This window comes from Salmo salar, chromosome 20 (assembly GCF_965601325.2).
Source record: "Salmo salar chromosome 20, fSalSal1, whole genome shotgun sequence".
In the NCBI taxonomy this organism is placed as follows: domain Eukaryota; kingdom Metazoa; phylum Chordata; class Actinopteri; order Salmoniformes; family Salmonidae; genus Salmo; species Salmo salar.
Window position 1 is genome coordinate 70,086,226 of NC_138310.1, and position 13,755 is coordinate 70,099,980.

General features: G+C 42.1%; 1 protein-coding gene across 2 annotated transcripts in view; it reads right to left on the reverse strand.

Moving 5' to 3' along the window:
• Nucleotides 1–1,642: 1,642 nt before the first annotated feature.
• The window catches only part of LOC106581239 (seizure protein 6 homolog), a 207,764-nt gene continuing 195,651 nt past the window's right edge, over nt 1,643–13,755 (reverse strand). Inside the window, exons 10-17 of one of the 2 annotated variants that reach the window (XM_082966698.1) lie at nt 10,275–10,471; nt 9,088–9,282; nt 8,115–8,306; nt 4,932–5,123; nt 4,763–4,801; nt 4,474–4,582; nt 3,517–4,099; nt 1,643–2,878 (exon numbers count right to left, since the gene is read on the reverse strand). In XM_082966698.1, coding sequence (XP_082822824.1) covers nt 3,919–4,099; nt 4,474–4,582; nt 4,763–4,801; nt 4,932–5,123; nt 8,115–8,306; nt 9,088–9,282; nt 10,275–10,471 — 1,105 coding nt within the window. In that variant the 3' untranslated portion in view covers nt 1,643–2,878; nt 3,517–3,918. Of the gene's footprint in view, nt 2,879–3,516; nt 4,100–4,473; nt 4,583–4,762; nt 4,802–4,931; nt 5,127–8,114; nt 8,307–9,087; nt 9,283–10,274; nt 10,472–13,755 lie in introns of both variants that reach the window. The other variant, XM_082966697.1, reaches the window with a different exon arrangement.

Consider the following 13,755-nt stretch of genomic DNA (forward strand, 5'->3'; position numbering starts at 1 on the left):
GGACAGTTAGATCAACGTTTTGCCCAACCGGCCGCCTGATGGCAGTATTATTCACTTTATTTCGTAAACGCCGCCATTTGCTATTTTAGGCTACACAATTTGAGTTTGAAGGAATGAGGATAGATAGTACTGTACATAATGTTGTCTTATTTGGGGAGTATTTGTCAGCATATTTTACTATAAGCACTTTTTGTCCAGTCCCACCCCCATTTTAGTAAACCGGGTGCCAGTCTGTCTGCTCTTGTCAAAAAGTTTTATCTATAGCGATGCTTCCTCGCCTTACTATATTTGGTTAGAAGTGGAAGTTCAGTGGCAGAGGAAAACGGTGGAACAAGACAAAACTGGATCAACATTATGCTTATTTTCTCACAGATCAGGAAACGTCTAATAGCAATACAGGTTTCTGTGCCCCAAAAAGTAATTTGTTACGAACAGAGTCCACAACATTTTCTAGACTTGACTCATTCTCAATCTTTCAAGTTAAACCGCTCCCTGGTTGCAGTATTTTTGCTGACCAGTAGATGGTGCTGGTGCAACATGACAAGACAATAGTGTGAGCCACAAGTATACAGCGAGTCACAGTTTCCCCAGCAGTTATTAATAGATCTGTGCCAGTTATTCCCAATCGCTGTCTGTTGCAAATGTCTGCTGATATCAGAAAATGTTAGACTATTGTTCAAACATAAATTACCTGACTATAGATGGTACCAGACCACAGTGCACGTTGATGGTCTTGTCTACACTGGTAATCTTACCCAGGGTTGGTATAAGGGTCTATAGGGGCAAATATAATGTATAGGGAACAGTATACATTTATGTAGCCTATACAGGAAGACCACCCCTTCGCTACACTGGGCTTAAGTCTGCTAAACTCTAAACTACACACTAGTACACTACACCGGGCGTAAGTCTGTTACACTCTGAACTACAAACTAGTACACTACACCGGGCGTAAGTCTGTTACACTCTGAACTACAAACTAGTACACTACACCGGGCGTAGGTCTGTTACACTCTGAACTACAAACTAGTACACTACACCGGGCGTAAGTCTGTTACACTCTGAACTACACACTAGTACACTACACCCCCACAACGGACACGAGTCTGCTGCAGCTCCAAGCCCAAACCCTCTACACCAGGGCTGCCCAACCCTCTTCCTGGAGATCTACTGTCCTGTAGGTTTTCGGTCCAACCCTAATTTAGTGTATCTGATTCAGCTAGTTAAGGTCTTGTTGAGCAGCTAATTAGTATAATCAGGTGTGTTAAATTAGGGTTGGACTGAAAACCAACAGGACTGTAGATCTCCAGGAAGAGGGTTGGGCAGCCCTGCTCTACACTGTCAGAGGTAGCTCCATCCATGTATACTTTACTTACTTTGACTCATTAAGGAGAATAGGTCATCTGACAAAAACTTCCTCCAGTGTGCTCTGTTATGCGGTTTTCTCAACTTCTTTCTTGGTGTTATGCAGTTTTCTCCACTTCTTTCAAGGAAGTTCTTGCTTCTTTCAGCTCTGCTTTATTCATGTATACTTATCAGGGCAAATTCAGATGAACGACTCAGAGGGCAAAACAGTAAATTGCATCTTGAAGTGAACCAGTAATCCTTAATAAATGAATTAATAAGATTGTGTCAATTTTTTTTCTGAATAGTAACTTTATTGAGGACGTGTTTTGTTCATGAAGTGGCTTAATCAGTTTATATACAATGCATCAAAACGAGATTATAGAATTATAATATTGTCATCATACCTGTTTGTATGAATAAATATTATAATGTGACAATGATAAAAATAGAGTTTGAATGGTGATGTATTCTCCTACAGAATCAGCTATATTATTTTTGGCAAATACATTGCATCAGTTTTTGAGAATTCCCCAATCCACAAAACTGACTTCTTAAGCTTAACCTTCCCTGGTTTTCATTACAAAACAAATGGCAATAGAACTGACATACACTTTGCCATGGACTTTTCAGATGTTTGCCAATCCAATATCATTAATGAATACCTTTTAATCAGCATTTTGAAGGCATACATACAATTGTGAACAAAAACGTGAATGAGAAGAAATTAAATTACTTTTTCTTTGCATTACCAAATCTCTATTTTATGATCCATATGAAATCAACAATGTAATAATCTAAGCTGAACCAATGACGTATCAGAAATATACATGATATGAACATTGCTTAAAAAGGGCCTTTAATTTAAGGCACATTCTGATGTTTTTAATCATAGGAGGTTGCATTAAAAAAAGAGGTGTGTTTACATGTTTTTGAGAGGGTCATCTTTGCAATTTGGAGATACTGTACAAAAAAATGAAAATATGTTTCAATTGTCCAGTGTATTTGAAAGCTTTAAGAGTCGATCAAGTTATTATGATATCCCTCCAATCATCACTTGAATAATCTAGCTCTTTTGTGTTTTGCCTTCCCTCAAAATAAAAATGCCCTACAAGCTGTGTGAAAAACATATCCTGTTGTATTTACACATTGTATTTTTCGGACTACATACATTTTTCGGACTAGATACAGCATTTCCCATTTGTGAGGTTCCACATTGGACTGACGTCTTTAGGGTTTGTTCATATCAGGATACAAACTGTACAAACACTGGTGTTAGGCCATTGCTGTTGAATCTCTACAAAAATAATCATGTTTTCCAGTCTTTGCAGTGATGGCCAATTTCCACTGTGGGCTGGGCAGAGATATGTTCAGCAGACAGAGGAAAAGGTGGAGGCAAGTAAAGAGCGGTGTGTGTTATCGGTCAGTGGAGTGCAGACAAACTTCCACTAGGCAAACCGGCTTGAGACCAGACCTGTCCATGCTGAAACACGAAGTCGTGCCTCTAGATGGAAACCTCATACTCTCTTGTGTCCTGTGAAATGAGGACAGAGTTCTGAATTAGGGACAAGCTTGTACACAAGAAGGTATAGGGAGACTGAGAAGTACAGTAGACCATATTTCTACTATGATCACAAATGCCATTCCTCTTTTTGTGAACGAGCCATGTGATAACAGACATCTGTTTGTAGGCTATGATAGGGATATCACAGAGATACATTTAGTGTGTGGAGGTGGTCAGCCCAAACTGTGAGGCTTTTCCATTTTCTCCTGAGAGGAGACAATGATTTTGAATTGTCTATACACACCATTTACATACATCCAGTATATATTTATTTATATTTACTTTTAGATTGTGTGTGTATTGTATTGTATTGCTAGATATTGTTGGAGCTAGAAACATAAGCATTTCGCTGCACCTGCGATAACATCTGTAAAACTGTGTAGGCGACCAATAAACTTTGATTATATTTTTTATTTGATTTGAGAGGTTTGCCCATCTCCTCCTGACCCATTTTTAAATGTGCTCAACCTACTGTGGGCTTTAGTTCAATAAGCTCACAGTGTGTAATAGGTTCAGGCTGCAGAATCAGAGTGTGGAATTGATGAAGACTGACTGACAGACACACTGGAGGCTTAATAAGCAGGATGTAGCCTAGCGCTTGGTCTCACCTCGTTGTTCTTCAGGAGTGCAGTCATGGAAGTACAGAGAAAGAGACAGACATATAGACAGACAGATAGACAGACAAACAATCGGTATTCATAGCATGAAAGCATCAGACTTGGGTAAAATATTTTATAACTTTCAAATACTATTTGAACCCATGTCTGAAAACCATGTCATAGCACTCTGTCAAATAATAGAGCTTTGCATTGTCAAATTAACTAGGCAAACTTTTGTCTGTATCAGGTGTAATGAAATGGCCCTTATCAATGACTGAAGGTGAATGGAGTATATCTTTACACTCCTCAATCCTATTTCTATAACATCACTTAACGGGGAATTACATTTATATGGCAAACCAGATGGTGCTTTAAGTGCATCATCTCATACACAAATGACAGTGCCTAAATTCAACCTTTTTGGGGGCTTACTAATTCCAACAGGCATCTTAAAGAACGAGTGAATATCTCTATAACATAACGTACTGTAGCCTCTGTTTCGTAGAGAGAGCTGTCGAAGGTGGACTCTCGTGAGATGTGGTCATATGGTAAGGAGGTGGACATGGGAAGACACATAGGCTTCCCCTGAACCCTAGAGAACACAGACATAGTGTCATAAGGGCAGCATAGTATACTTACAACATTATTACAGAACCTGTTGGGTCTATGGCTATTGGTTAGACTCAGTGCTTGACTTGGGCAAAAGTTCACCGGTGCGGAGTACCAGCATCTAAAATGTTCTACTGCTTGAACTTCTGTTCTTCTTATAGAATATTAGTTAAAAAGCATTGTGGAGTTCCTACACCTAAATATAAACAGTACCGGCACCCAAGACGAGTACCAGAACCTATTTCAGTCCAAGTCAAGCACTGGTTAGTCTACTACAGTAGGTACTATGGATGATGATAGCTTTCATACTTTAAAAGTATTTTGTTTATCTATATAAAGTATGCATACTAGACCTACTTGGAGAAGTAAAGGTAGATTCCGATGATGAAGACCATGATGAGGGCCACTGGTATAAAGACTGTTAGAGCTATGTTGGCTCCCTCCATGCTGTAGTCGGCACTGGCAACTGGTGGTAGAGAAATCAACAGGACACACTCAACTGTTATGATAACCTAAAGATGCATTCTTCAATGTAGCACACTTGAAGTTGCTGTGAAGTATTGTATTTCTTTTTATTACTAGGTCTTGATTTGATGTATTCATTTGAAAGATCTAACAATTACTGTGCAAATATGACGACACTTACCGTCTAGCCTGCGTTCATTTATAAACTCCATTGAGGAGGCTGTAAATAAATGAAAAACATCAGAACACAGATGTAAAAACATACAGACATATATATTGTTCATCATGAACTACTGTGAACTAAGCCTGTGTGAACTACACAAAGGGGAGTACATGTCCGCAGTTCCTACCTCTACAGACAGGGGGCAGGCTGCTCCACTGTGAAGGGTGTCCAGGGACACAGCGGAGGACAGGCTCCCCTAGCAACTCATGGCCTCTGACGCAGGAGAAGCGCAGCGTCTCCCCGGCCTGATAGAGAGGCTTCTCTGAGATCTGGGTGCTGTATGACGGGGTGCCAGGGTTCCTGCAAGGCTCATAGTTCACTGCTGAGAAAGGAGAGGACAGGACACACACGCAGACACACATACACACAGTCATCATATCATGTATTTTTCTAAACAGCTAGTAAAACTGCCAATCTAGCTAGTATATAACGTTCTGAGAAGCATATGTTTCTTAGAGCTTGGTGAGAGCGTGGTTGTCCTATGGTTATACAACCTCCCCACAATGTTCTGGGAATGGTGCAGGATACCAAGCTTGCACATAACGTTCTGAAAACCAGGTGGACATTTCTGTATTTCAGCATAGCTTTTACTCATGGTTCTATTCAAAGTAATGTTCTCAGAACGTTCAGAGAATGTTAAAGGTACAATATCCAGAAATCGCACCGCCAATTCCTGGTTGTTAAAATTCTAATATTTAGCATAATTTCAGTTTTTGTGACAAAACAAGCAATGTATCGTGTAGAGAATCATCGTACCATCTAAACCGCTGTGAAATATATTTTCAATAATGAAAAATACTGTATTTTCAGTTGTTTGATGCAGATGTACAAAATCGAAAGTAATAGATGCAAAAACAATGTAACTTTTTGGGGGCGACCTGACCAAATGTATATAGAAATGTGAGTTATAGATATGTCATTCTCATTGGAAGCATGTCTAAAAGCGGTAGGTCAGATCTATGTGCGCTATTTCTATGCTTTTACATTTGTGTATTTAACCTTTATTTAACTTCCCATTCTTAAGTTTCATTTTTGCATTTACTTTAGGTTTTGTACACCAGATTCAAACAACTGAAAATACAGTTGGTACAATGATTCTCTACACTCAGTTGGTAGAGCATGGTGTTTGCAACGCCAGGGTTGTGGGTTCGATTCCCACGGGGGACCAGTACGAAAAAACAAATGTATGAAATGAAATGTATGCATTCACTACTGTAAGTCGCTCTGGATAAGAGCGTCTGCTAAAATGTAAATAATAAATAATGCACTCTGAGGGCTTGTTTTGTCACATAAACTGAAATTAGACGAATTATTCAAATTTTAGCAACCAGTAAATGGCACTGTAATTCCTGCATATTGCACTTTTAATGAAGTACTTGTTTCCTTTGAAATGGGGTCTCTTTGAATAGGCTAAAATGAACAGCTTTGTATTTCTTTTGAAATGTTATTTTTATTGAACCTTTATTTAACTAGGCAAGTCAGTTAAGAACAAATTCTTGTATAAGTAAAATAAAACATGGCATGCTAGCTCCATCCTGGTGACGTAGCACTAATTCCATGGATAGAGAACAGAAGATCATAGGTTTGAATCTCACTGACACCATGCCGCAATAAAAAAATACATTTTCTTGCATGATTAATGCTTAAAGGGACTGATAGAAATGTACAGAATGGTTACCTGGAGGAAAACGGGGTAGGGTCATGCTTTTTCAATTTCAGTATTTTTTAAATCTAGTCCAGGGGACGATCATGTACTTTGTAATTGATGAAATTTCTATATTTCTCAGGGTTGTAGAATTAGTTGCTTATTAGGCTATATATCGATGTGTGCCCGATGCTGCCCCTCATCTCTGATTCTCCGCTGGGCGCGCAATATCAATTATGCCTATAGGCTATTTAGTGTAGTCTCAATCAAATGATCCATAGCCTATAGGCTACGAAGTGCATGCTCAGAGAAGCACAGAACAAAGCTGTATTTGTAAGATTGCTGCACAGGTTGCACACAGACTAGCCTATAGCCTATGTTCTGTTCAGTTTGAGAAGGAGAGCGCGAAGGCCGGAGGTCAACTTTGATAGCTCCCTACTACCATAATTGATTTGAATAAAAACAACGTTTCTTGCCCAAGATGTATTTATGAGAGGTATTGACTTCACAATAAGCCAGATTCAAGTAACTTACATTGTGGTGCTGAAACTTGAAGCAGCAGCCGCAGCACAATCAATTGGAAATGGACAGCTCATGGTGCTGAAAGTATGCAAATTTGAGTAGGCATAATTAATTTAAACAGTCTTCATTTTAATTAGACTTTACTAACAACAAGAGGGCTTTGTGTTGGAGCCTATTTCTTCCTAGTTAAGAAATAAGAGGCAGGCCTACCTGTTTGACAGACGACATTAGGCTCAAACTGAATAGGCTGCTATATCCATAGATTTGTCAGTCAATTCCTCCACCCACCATGCACTCTTTAAATAACAGCCCTTCACTGACACGGAGGTAGGCTAAGTTAAAACAAAGACTTGAATTGAGGGGGTATGAGAGGGTATGCCATAGGCCTACCTTTTTATTAAAGATAATGGCAAACTTCGCTTGGGAAGTAATCAAATTCTGTCACTATCAATTTATTAATCTATTCACTTTCTGTACAATAGATGTTTAAACCCAGACAACTTTTAGGGAAATACTTGTGACCTGCGAACCTTCAACCTTCTAGCCCGCAGTCCTGTTTTATTTATTTAACCTTTATTTAACTAGACAAGTCAGTTAAGAACAAATTCTTATTTACAATGACGGCCTACCCCGGCCAAACCCAGACGACGCTGGGCAAATTGTTCGCCGCCCTATTGGACTCCCAATCACAGCCGGTTGTGATACAGCCTGGAATCAAACCAGGGTCTGTAGTGACGCCTCTAGCACTGAGATGCAGTGCCTTAGAACGCTGCGCCACTCGGGAGCCCATCCTAAATGTGCACTATCAAAATTCCTGCATTGACATGTAATGCTTACAGGATGAAGAACAGTTTATAAAACTGCATATCTAAGATAATAAAACCTCCCAGAAAAACTTTTAGGGAACCATAGCAAAACGTTCTCAGAATCTCCCTGCAACCTAAAATGTATGTTCCCAGAACCGGCAAAATGTTCACTTCTGTTCTCAGAACGTTTAAAAAAACTTTCAGCTTTACCAACTTCATTCCCAGAACCAATGGGAAACCAAAAATGTATGTTCCCACAAAGTCCAAGGAACCATGTGTAGCTGGGAAGTGTGTGATGGACATGTGTTATCAGGCTGAAAAACCAGGGGGTACATACAGACACATTTGGGTAGCCTCTCACTCCATTTAGGTCCGGAGGAGCCGTGGTTGTAGCAGGAGAGCAGGCTGTTTCCAGAGAGGGTGTAGCCCTTGTGGCAGATGTACTGGATTGTGGAGCCTACAGTGAAACGCGGGCCGGACAACACCCTGCGACTGTGCTCCACAGTACCTGGGTCGGCACACAACAGCACTGACACACGCACACAGACAGACAGACAGACAGACAGACAGACAGACAGACAGACAGACAGACAGACAGACAGACAGACAGACAGACAGACAGACAGACAGACAGACAGACAGACAGACAGACAGACAGACAGACAGACAGACAGACAGACAGACAGACAGACAGACAGACAGACAAAACAGAGCTTTACTCATGTGCAGTGAATACAATTTAAATTTATTATATTATTAGTATTTCACTGCTTATTTGTGGTTATCCGATGCGGCCAGAGTGGTGACTTTTTCTAAGTAAACCCTTCAGACATAAACCCACCGAGCTGGAGAATAAAGAGATCATCTCTGTGTCTCAGTCTCTCACAGCAGCAAACCACAAACCCAATCCTGGGCCCTGTAGGATAGGGGTCAGTGTGGTAATAATGTTTACGTGACAGACGTCCAAATGAGGCTCCAAACCCCTGTGTCCTGTTACCGGTCAGTGATGCCGTGCCTGTCACTGTGTGGGACGGGATCAGGACCAAGGACACTCTGTCACACTATCCTGTCTCTACTCCGCAGCATCCAGGTTGTCTGGATAGAACAGGAGTAATGTGTGGAGGAGCTGGAACACAGAGCCTATTCAACTCACTGATACGTCGGTTTACAGAGAAAAAGGATTGTGTTTTCAGGAAAGCAGTGAATGTTTTTACCCATCAGCCTCTGCTTTAGCCTGTCCTTAACTGAAACTGCCTCTCACACCTACAAAGCACCTTTTGTATGTGCGCATGTGTGTGTATGGTATTAACCTCTCTCACAGCTGGGCAGGTCTCCGCTCCAGGTCAGGTCCCACTGGCACATGAGCAGCTCTGTGCCCACCAGCTGGAAGCCTGGGTAGCACTGGTAGGTGACCACCGTGCCATGGACCAGCTCAGGGTGGGAGGTGCTCTTCCATCCGTTGGTGATCTCTGGGAGCTCCGGACACGTGTCGTTACGAGGTACCTCTGTATCCATGAAGGAGGGAGAGAGAAAAAAGGCACCTACTTTACAGAGCGCACAGAGCTGGAGTGGTGTGGTTTTGCATTCAAATGAATGAACCTCAGGACAAACACAATAGAGGACATCCATTTTGTGGGAATTTCAATCTAGTGTGAAAAGTACCATGCATGGGGAAGTCTATCTGCCAGGCAGCATGGTTGTCACTGCTCTAGCCACAGCAGAAGCCAGAGAGGGCAGGGCACCCTGCAGATGAGGCTAATGTAGACAAACACACGCAGTAATTGTGTTTGGGCCTCTGACGGGCACAATACCAGACAGCTGCACCACTTGGCTGGGCCTTGTTTTCCCTCTCAGTTAGAGGCATGAACAGACTACAAAACCACCTCTCTCTCTCTCTCTCTCTCTCTCTCCTCTCTCTCTCTCTCTCTCTCTCTCTCTCTCTCTCTCTCTCTCTCTCTCTCCCCTTTGTCTGTTTCTCTCTCTCTCTGCCTTCTCTCTCTCTCCCTCCCTCCGCCTTCCCTTTGTCTGTCTTCTCTCTCTCTCTCTCTCTCTCTCTCTCTCTCTCTCTCTCCCCCCCCCCCTCTCTCTCCTCCCCCCCCTCTCTCTCCTCCCCCTCTCTCTCCTCCCTCTCTCTCTCCTCCCACTCACTCTCCCCACTCACTCTCTCTCTCTCTCTCTCTCTCTCTCTCTCCCTTCCTCTTCTCTCTTTCACTCACTCTTCTCTCTCCCAGTCATCAGTATTCCGCTGCCTCCTCTTTCTTCCACTCTCTGCATGGAATTCATTGCATCTTATCAGATGTCTGCTTTATTGGTTGGCTCCGCTCCGGTGTCGTGACGACCGTGCTGATGGAAGGGGCCCCTCTGACCATGGAAGAGTGTCTCCTCCTCCTGAACCCTCTAGAACTCTCCTCCTCCTTACTCATCTCCCCTTTTCACTGGCCGTCTATCTCTTCAACTCTCTGTTCACACACTCTCGTAACTCACTCCGGGGCCTTACCAAAGAAGTGCACCACAAAGCCGTTGCCGTAGCCGTAGATGTTGGTTGCCGGGTCAGACTGGAACTGGATGGTGACGTCGGCCATGGAGGTGTAGATTTTGAAGTGTGGCCGTGAGCCTCCGTACTGGCCCAGCACCTTAGCAGTCAGGTCATCTCCATCATAGAATGTGAGCAGGTCGTTCTTCCCTATATTGAGGCTGGAACACCAAGAAGGAAAATGTATTTCACCGTGCACAATGAATTGGCCTTCACGCACACTCTCACATTACTAGCTCATTTGTCCTATAGTTTCTTTGTCATTGTTTTCTGTATCTGTTTTAAAAACTTGAAAGCACCCTCATTAAAATACTTTTCTTGCTTTGAGATGTTCTGTTTTACTTTTCCATTTACTTTGGAGCGCCATAGCTCTACTGACAAGAAAGTGAAAAACCATGTGGTAATTTTTTCCTCTCCTTAAGCACCAGGACGGGATGTGAAGTAGGGAGGAAATGACTCTCCGCCAGAATAGGGAAGTGACAAGTTACTTTTTCCTGTCTCTAATTAGTCACAAATGGCTCCTGATAAAATTCATTACAAGGCAAGCAATTGTACTATTAACCACTTTGGAGTTTAACAGAAAAAAATACTGAAAAATCTGAGCGATAAAGAGAGTTGGTGCTGTAATGCAGTCGTGTATCAGTAGTGTATTGTATGACATGAATAACAGAGAGTGTAAAAATGTCTCAATCTTGTCAACTTGTTTACACTCTGTGAACGGAGTTCAGTTTCAAGACATTAAAGATATGATGCACACACGTCTTGGCAAAGATCAGGTGTTTCAGACTAATGAAATATCCGCACAGCTTAGCCTACCCACTGGGCTCAGACGTCAATTCAACAACTATTCCATTTTGATTAAATTTCATTGAAATGATGTGGAAACTATGTTGATTCAACCAGCGTGTGCCCAGTGGATATTTTCTGCTGATGCATCTGTATTGGAACTCTAGAAAAAGCTACATCTGCAGTAATTCATTGACTATTGAAAATGCATCTCACCTCAACAGAGCGGGACAGATTGAGAAATTGTATCAGCTTGCATAAAATTAGTTGTGATCGAGTTAAACAAGCCTTTGCATAGCTGTGCTGCCGTATCTGCAGAGAAAATCAATCATGCTTTCTATTGTGTGGCAGTGATATGATTTAGTGTAATTTAAACACAGGCTCAGATTGACTCAGCCCACAGGCCTAGCATGCCTGCCACCATGTTCCTTCACAATGCATTATCTCAGACAACTCATCTGTACTCGCATTCGCTCTTCTCCACCACTGAGAGAACTTGACATTTATGTCCAGTACAAGTTTCAAACTAGTTTGAGCAAAATTAATACCCCTCAATACAAATCCCAATTCGACTAAACACAGTTATTTGGGTGTCATGATGGCTCCCCAATGGTCATTGGACCATTCTCCTTTCATCTCACCCCTGCACCTCTTAGTTCCCAAACCTGAATTAATGTTCTGATGGAAAATCCTGTTTCTAATTCTCTCCTCTCTGGCTTGTGAGATCTTGGCTGGACAGGGATCCAGATCCACTGCCCTTCACTCCGACTCAACTCCCAGTGCTAGACTAACATACAGTATCCAGACTAGCAGGCTCAGAGTCACACTTATCAGCGATACTAGTGATGGAATAAGCCAATGAGTTCTCCTGCCAACTTCTAGCCCTGGGACGCAAGCCTAATCAAGATAAGTGCTAGAACTAATATTTGATGCATAAAATATCCTGTCGCTCTTTTCACTAAATTCTCACCAAAGGCAAAGCACACTTTAATGGAAGCCAATATGGAAACTACCAGAATGTCACGTTCGTCGTAAAGATGGGACCAAGGCGCAGCGGGAATGTGTATGCTCATCTTCTTTTATTTAATGCGAAGAAAAGAAAACGAAACAAAACACTTAATCAAAACAACAACGACGAAAAAAACCAGTCCTGTGAGACATACAGCTACACATGGAACAACTAACCACAAAAACCCATAGAAAAACACCCCTAGTAAATAGGACCTTCAATTAGAGGCAACGAGGAACAGCTGCCTCCAATTGAAGGTCAACCCAATAAACTAAACATAGAAATAGAAAAACTAAAACGAACATAGAAATATACCAACATAAAAGATTAACCAAAAAACCCGAAACACATAAAACAAACACCCCCTGCCACGTCCTGACCAAACTACAATAACAAATAACCCCTTTACTGGTCAGGACGTAACACAGAATCACTGTCTGTCTTTCAAATCCTATTTAACTTGCAAACTATTTCAGTGAATGTGTACGTGAATGTATGCATGCATGTGTATTTACATTAACTAGAACTGCCAAAGGTCACATGCATGCGTGTTTGTGTGCAGGTGTTTATTCAGAATTTGTATTTCTGATAATCAAAGTTCATCAAGGCAGAGGCACAGCTTATTCTCATTCCCATACACTCCTAAACACTATTTAGGCGTTGGAGCACTCCATCAACATTTGGAGCATCTGAACTTAGGCTGCTGAACTACACCCCAGGTGTACCCTCCTCCACACCTGCATGTGGTTCACAGCCCCTCCTCTTGCACCTGAGCTCTTAACGAGCACCTAGCTAGTACTCCTAGTTGGTCGGGATTTACCAGTCGTCATTAGTAGGGCCCCTGAATGAGTGTACCAGCCGTCATTAGGGCCCCTGGTCCTGTGTGATTGTGGGAGCGGTGAACAGGATGCTGGGCAGTGATGAATGATTATAGAGGAATAAGATTGTTCTCATTACCGTGGTAAAGTGTTCCTAAACCCTGGTAACGAGCTTTAGGAAGGCACACTGTGCAATGGTGTTTCAGAATGCTGGCGTGACTAGTGGGCCAAGAGGGAGGCATCAGCCATGGTATATGCAGGTCCATGGCACAAGAGTCTGTGTGTTCAGATTATCAGTGACTGGGCTCCAAGCACAATCACTCTTTGTGCAACCCTGGTTTCATCACTATGATCAGAGACTGAATGCTTTCCTTGAGGATATACTGAAGGATAACAGTGGTTTGAGTGATGTCGTTAAACTGAGATTGCAGATGTTAGGTTCTCATATTTCCCCTTGTTCACCTTTCAGTGTGTGCTGGTATTGATGTTCACATCAAAACTGGAGGAAATGGAAAGGAAATCCTGTAGATTATCCTTAGATAGCCTTCTCTCTGTCTCACCCACATGCACACTCAGGCTGAATTCTCATCAACGTTCCAAGGTTGAGCTGAACGCTCTTCACCAGTGTCCCTGAAAGTCAAATCTGCACAAATCGCATCCCCTCTAAATTAATAGGAAATTCATTATTTTGACAGCTTCTTGTACCAAACATGGAGGATGCCATTTATTACAATGCTTCAGAATGTACAACCACAGCTGAGGCGTTCCGAAGAGAGAGAGAAGAGAAAAGAGCAAGAGAGACAACATATGCAAATGAGCCAGTTCTTAATTA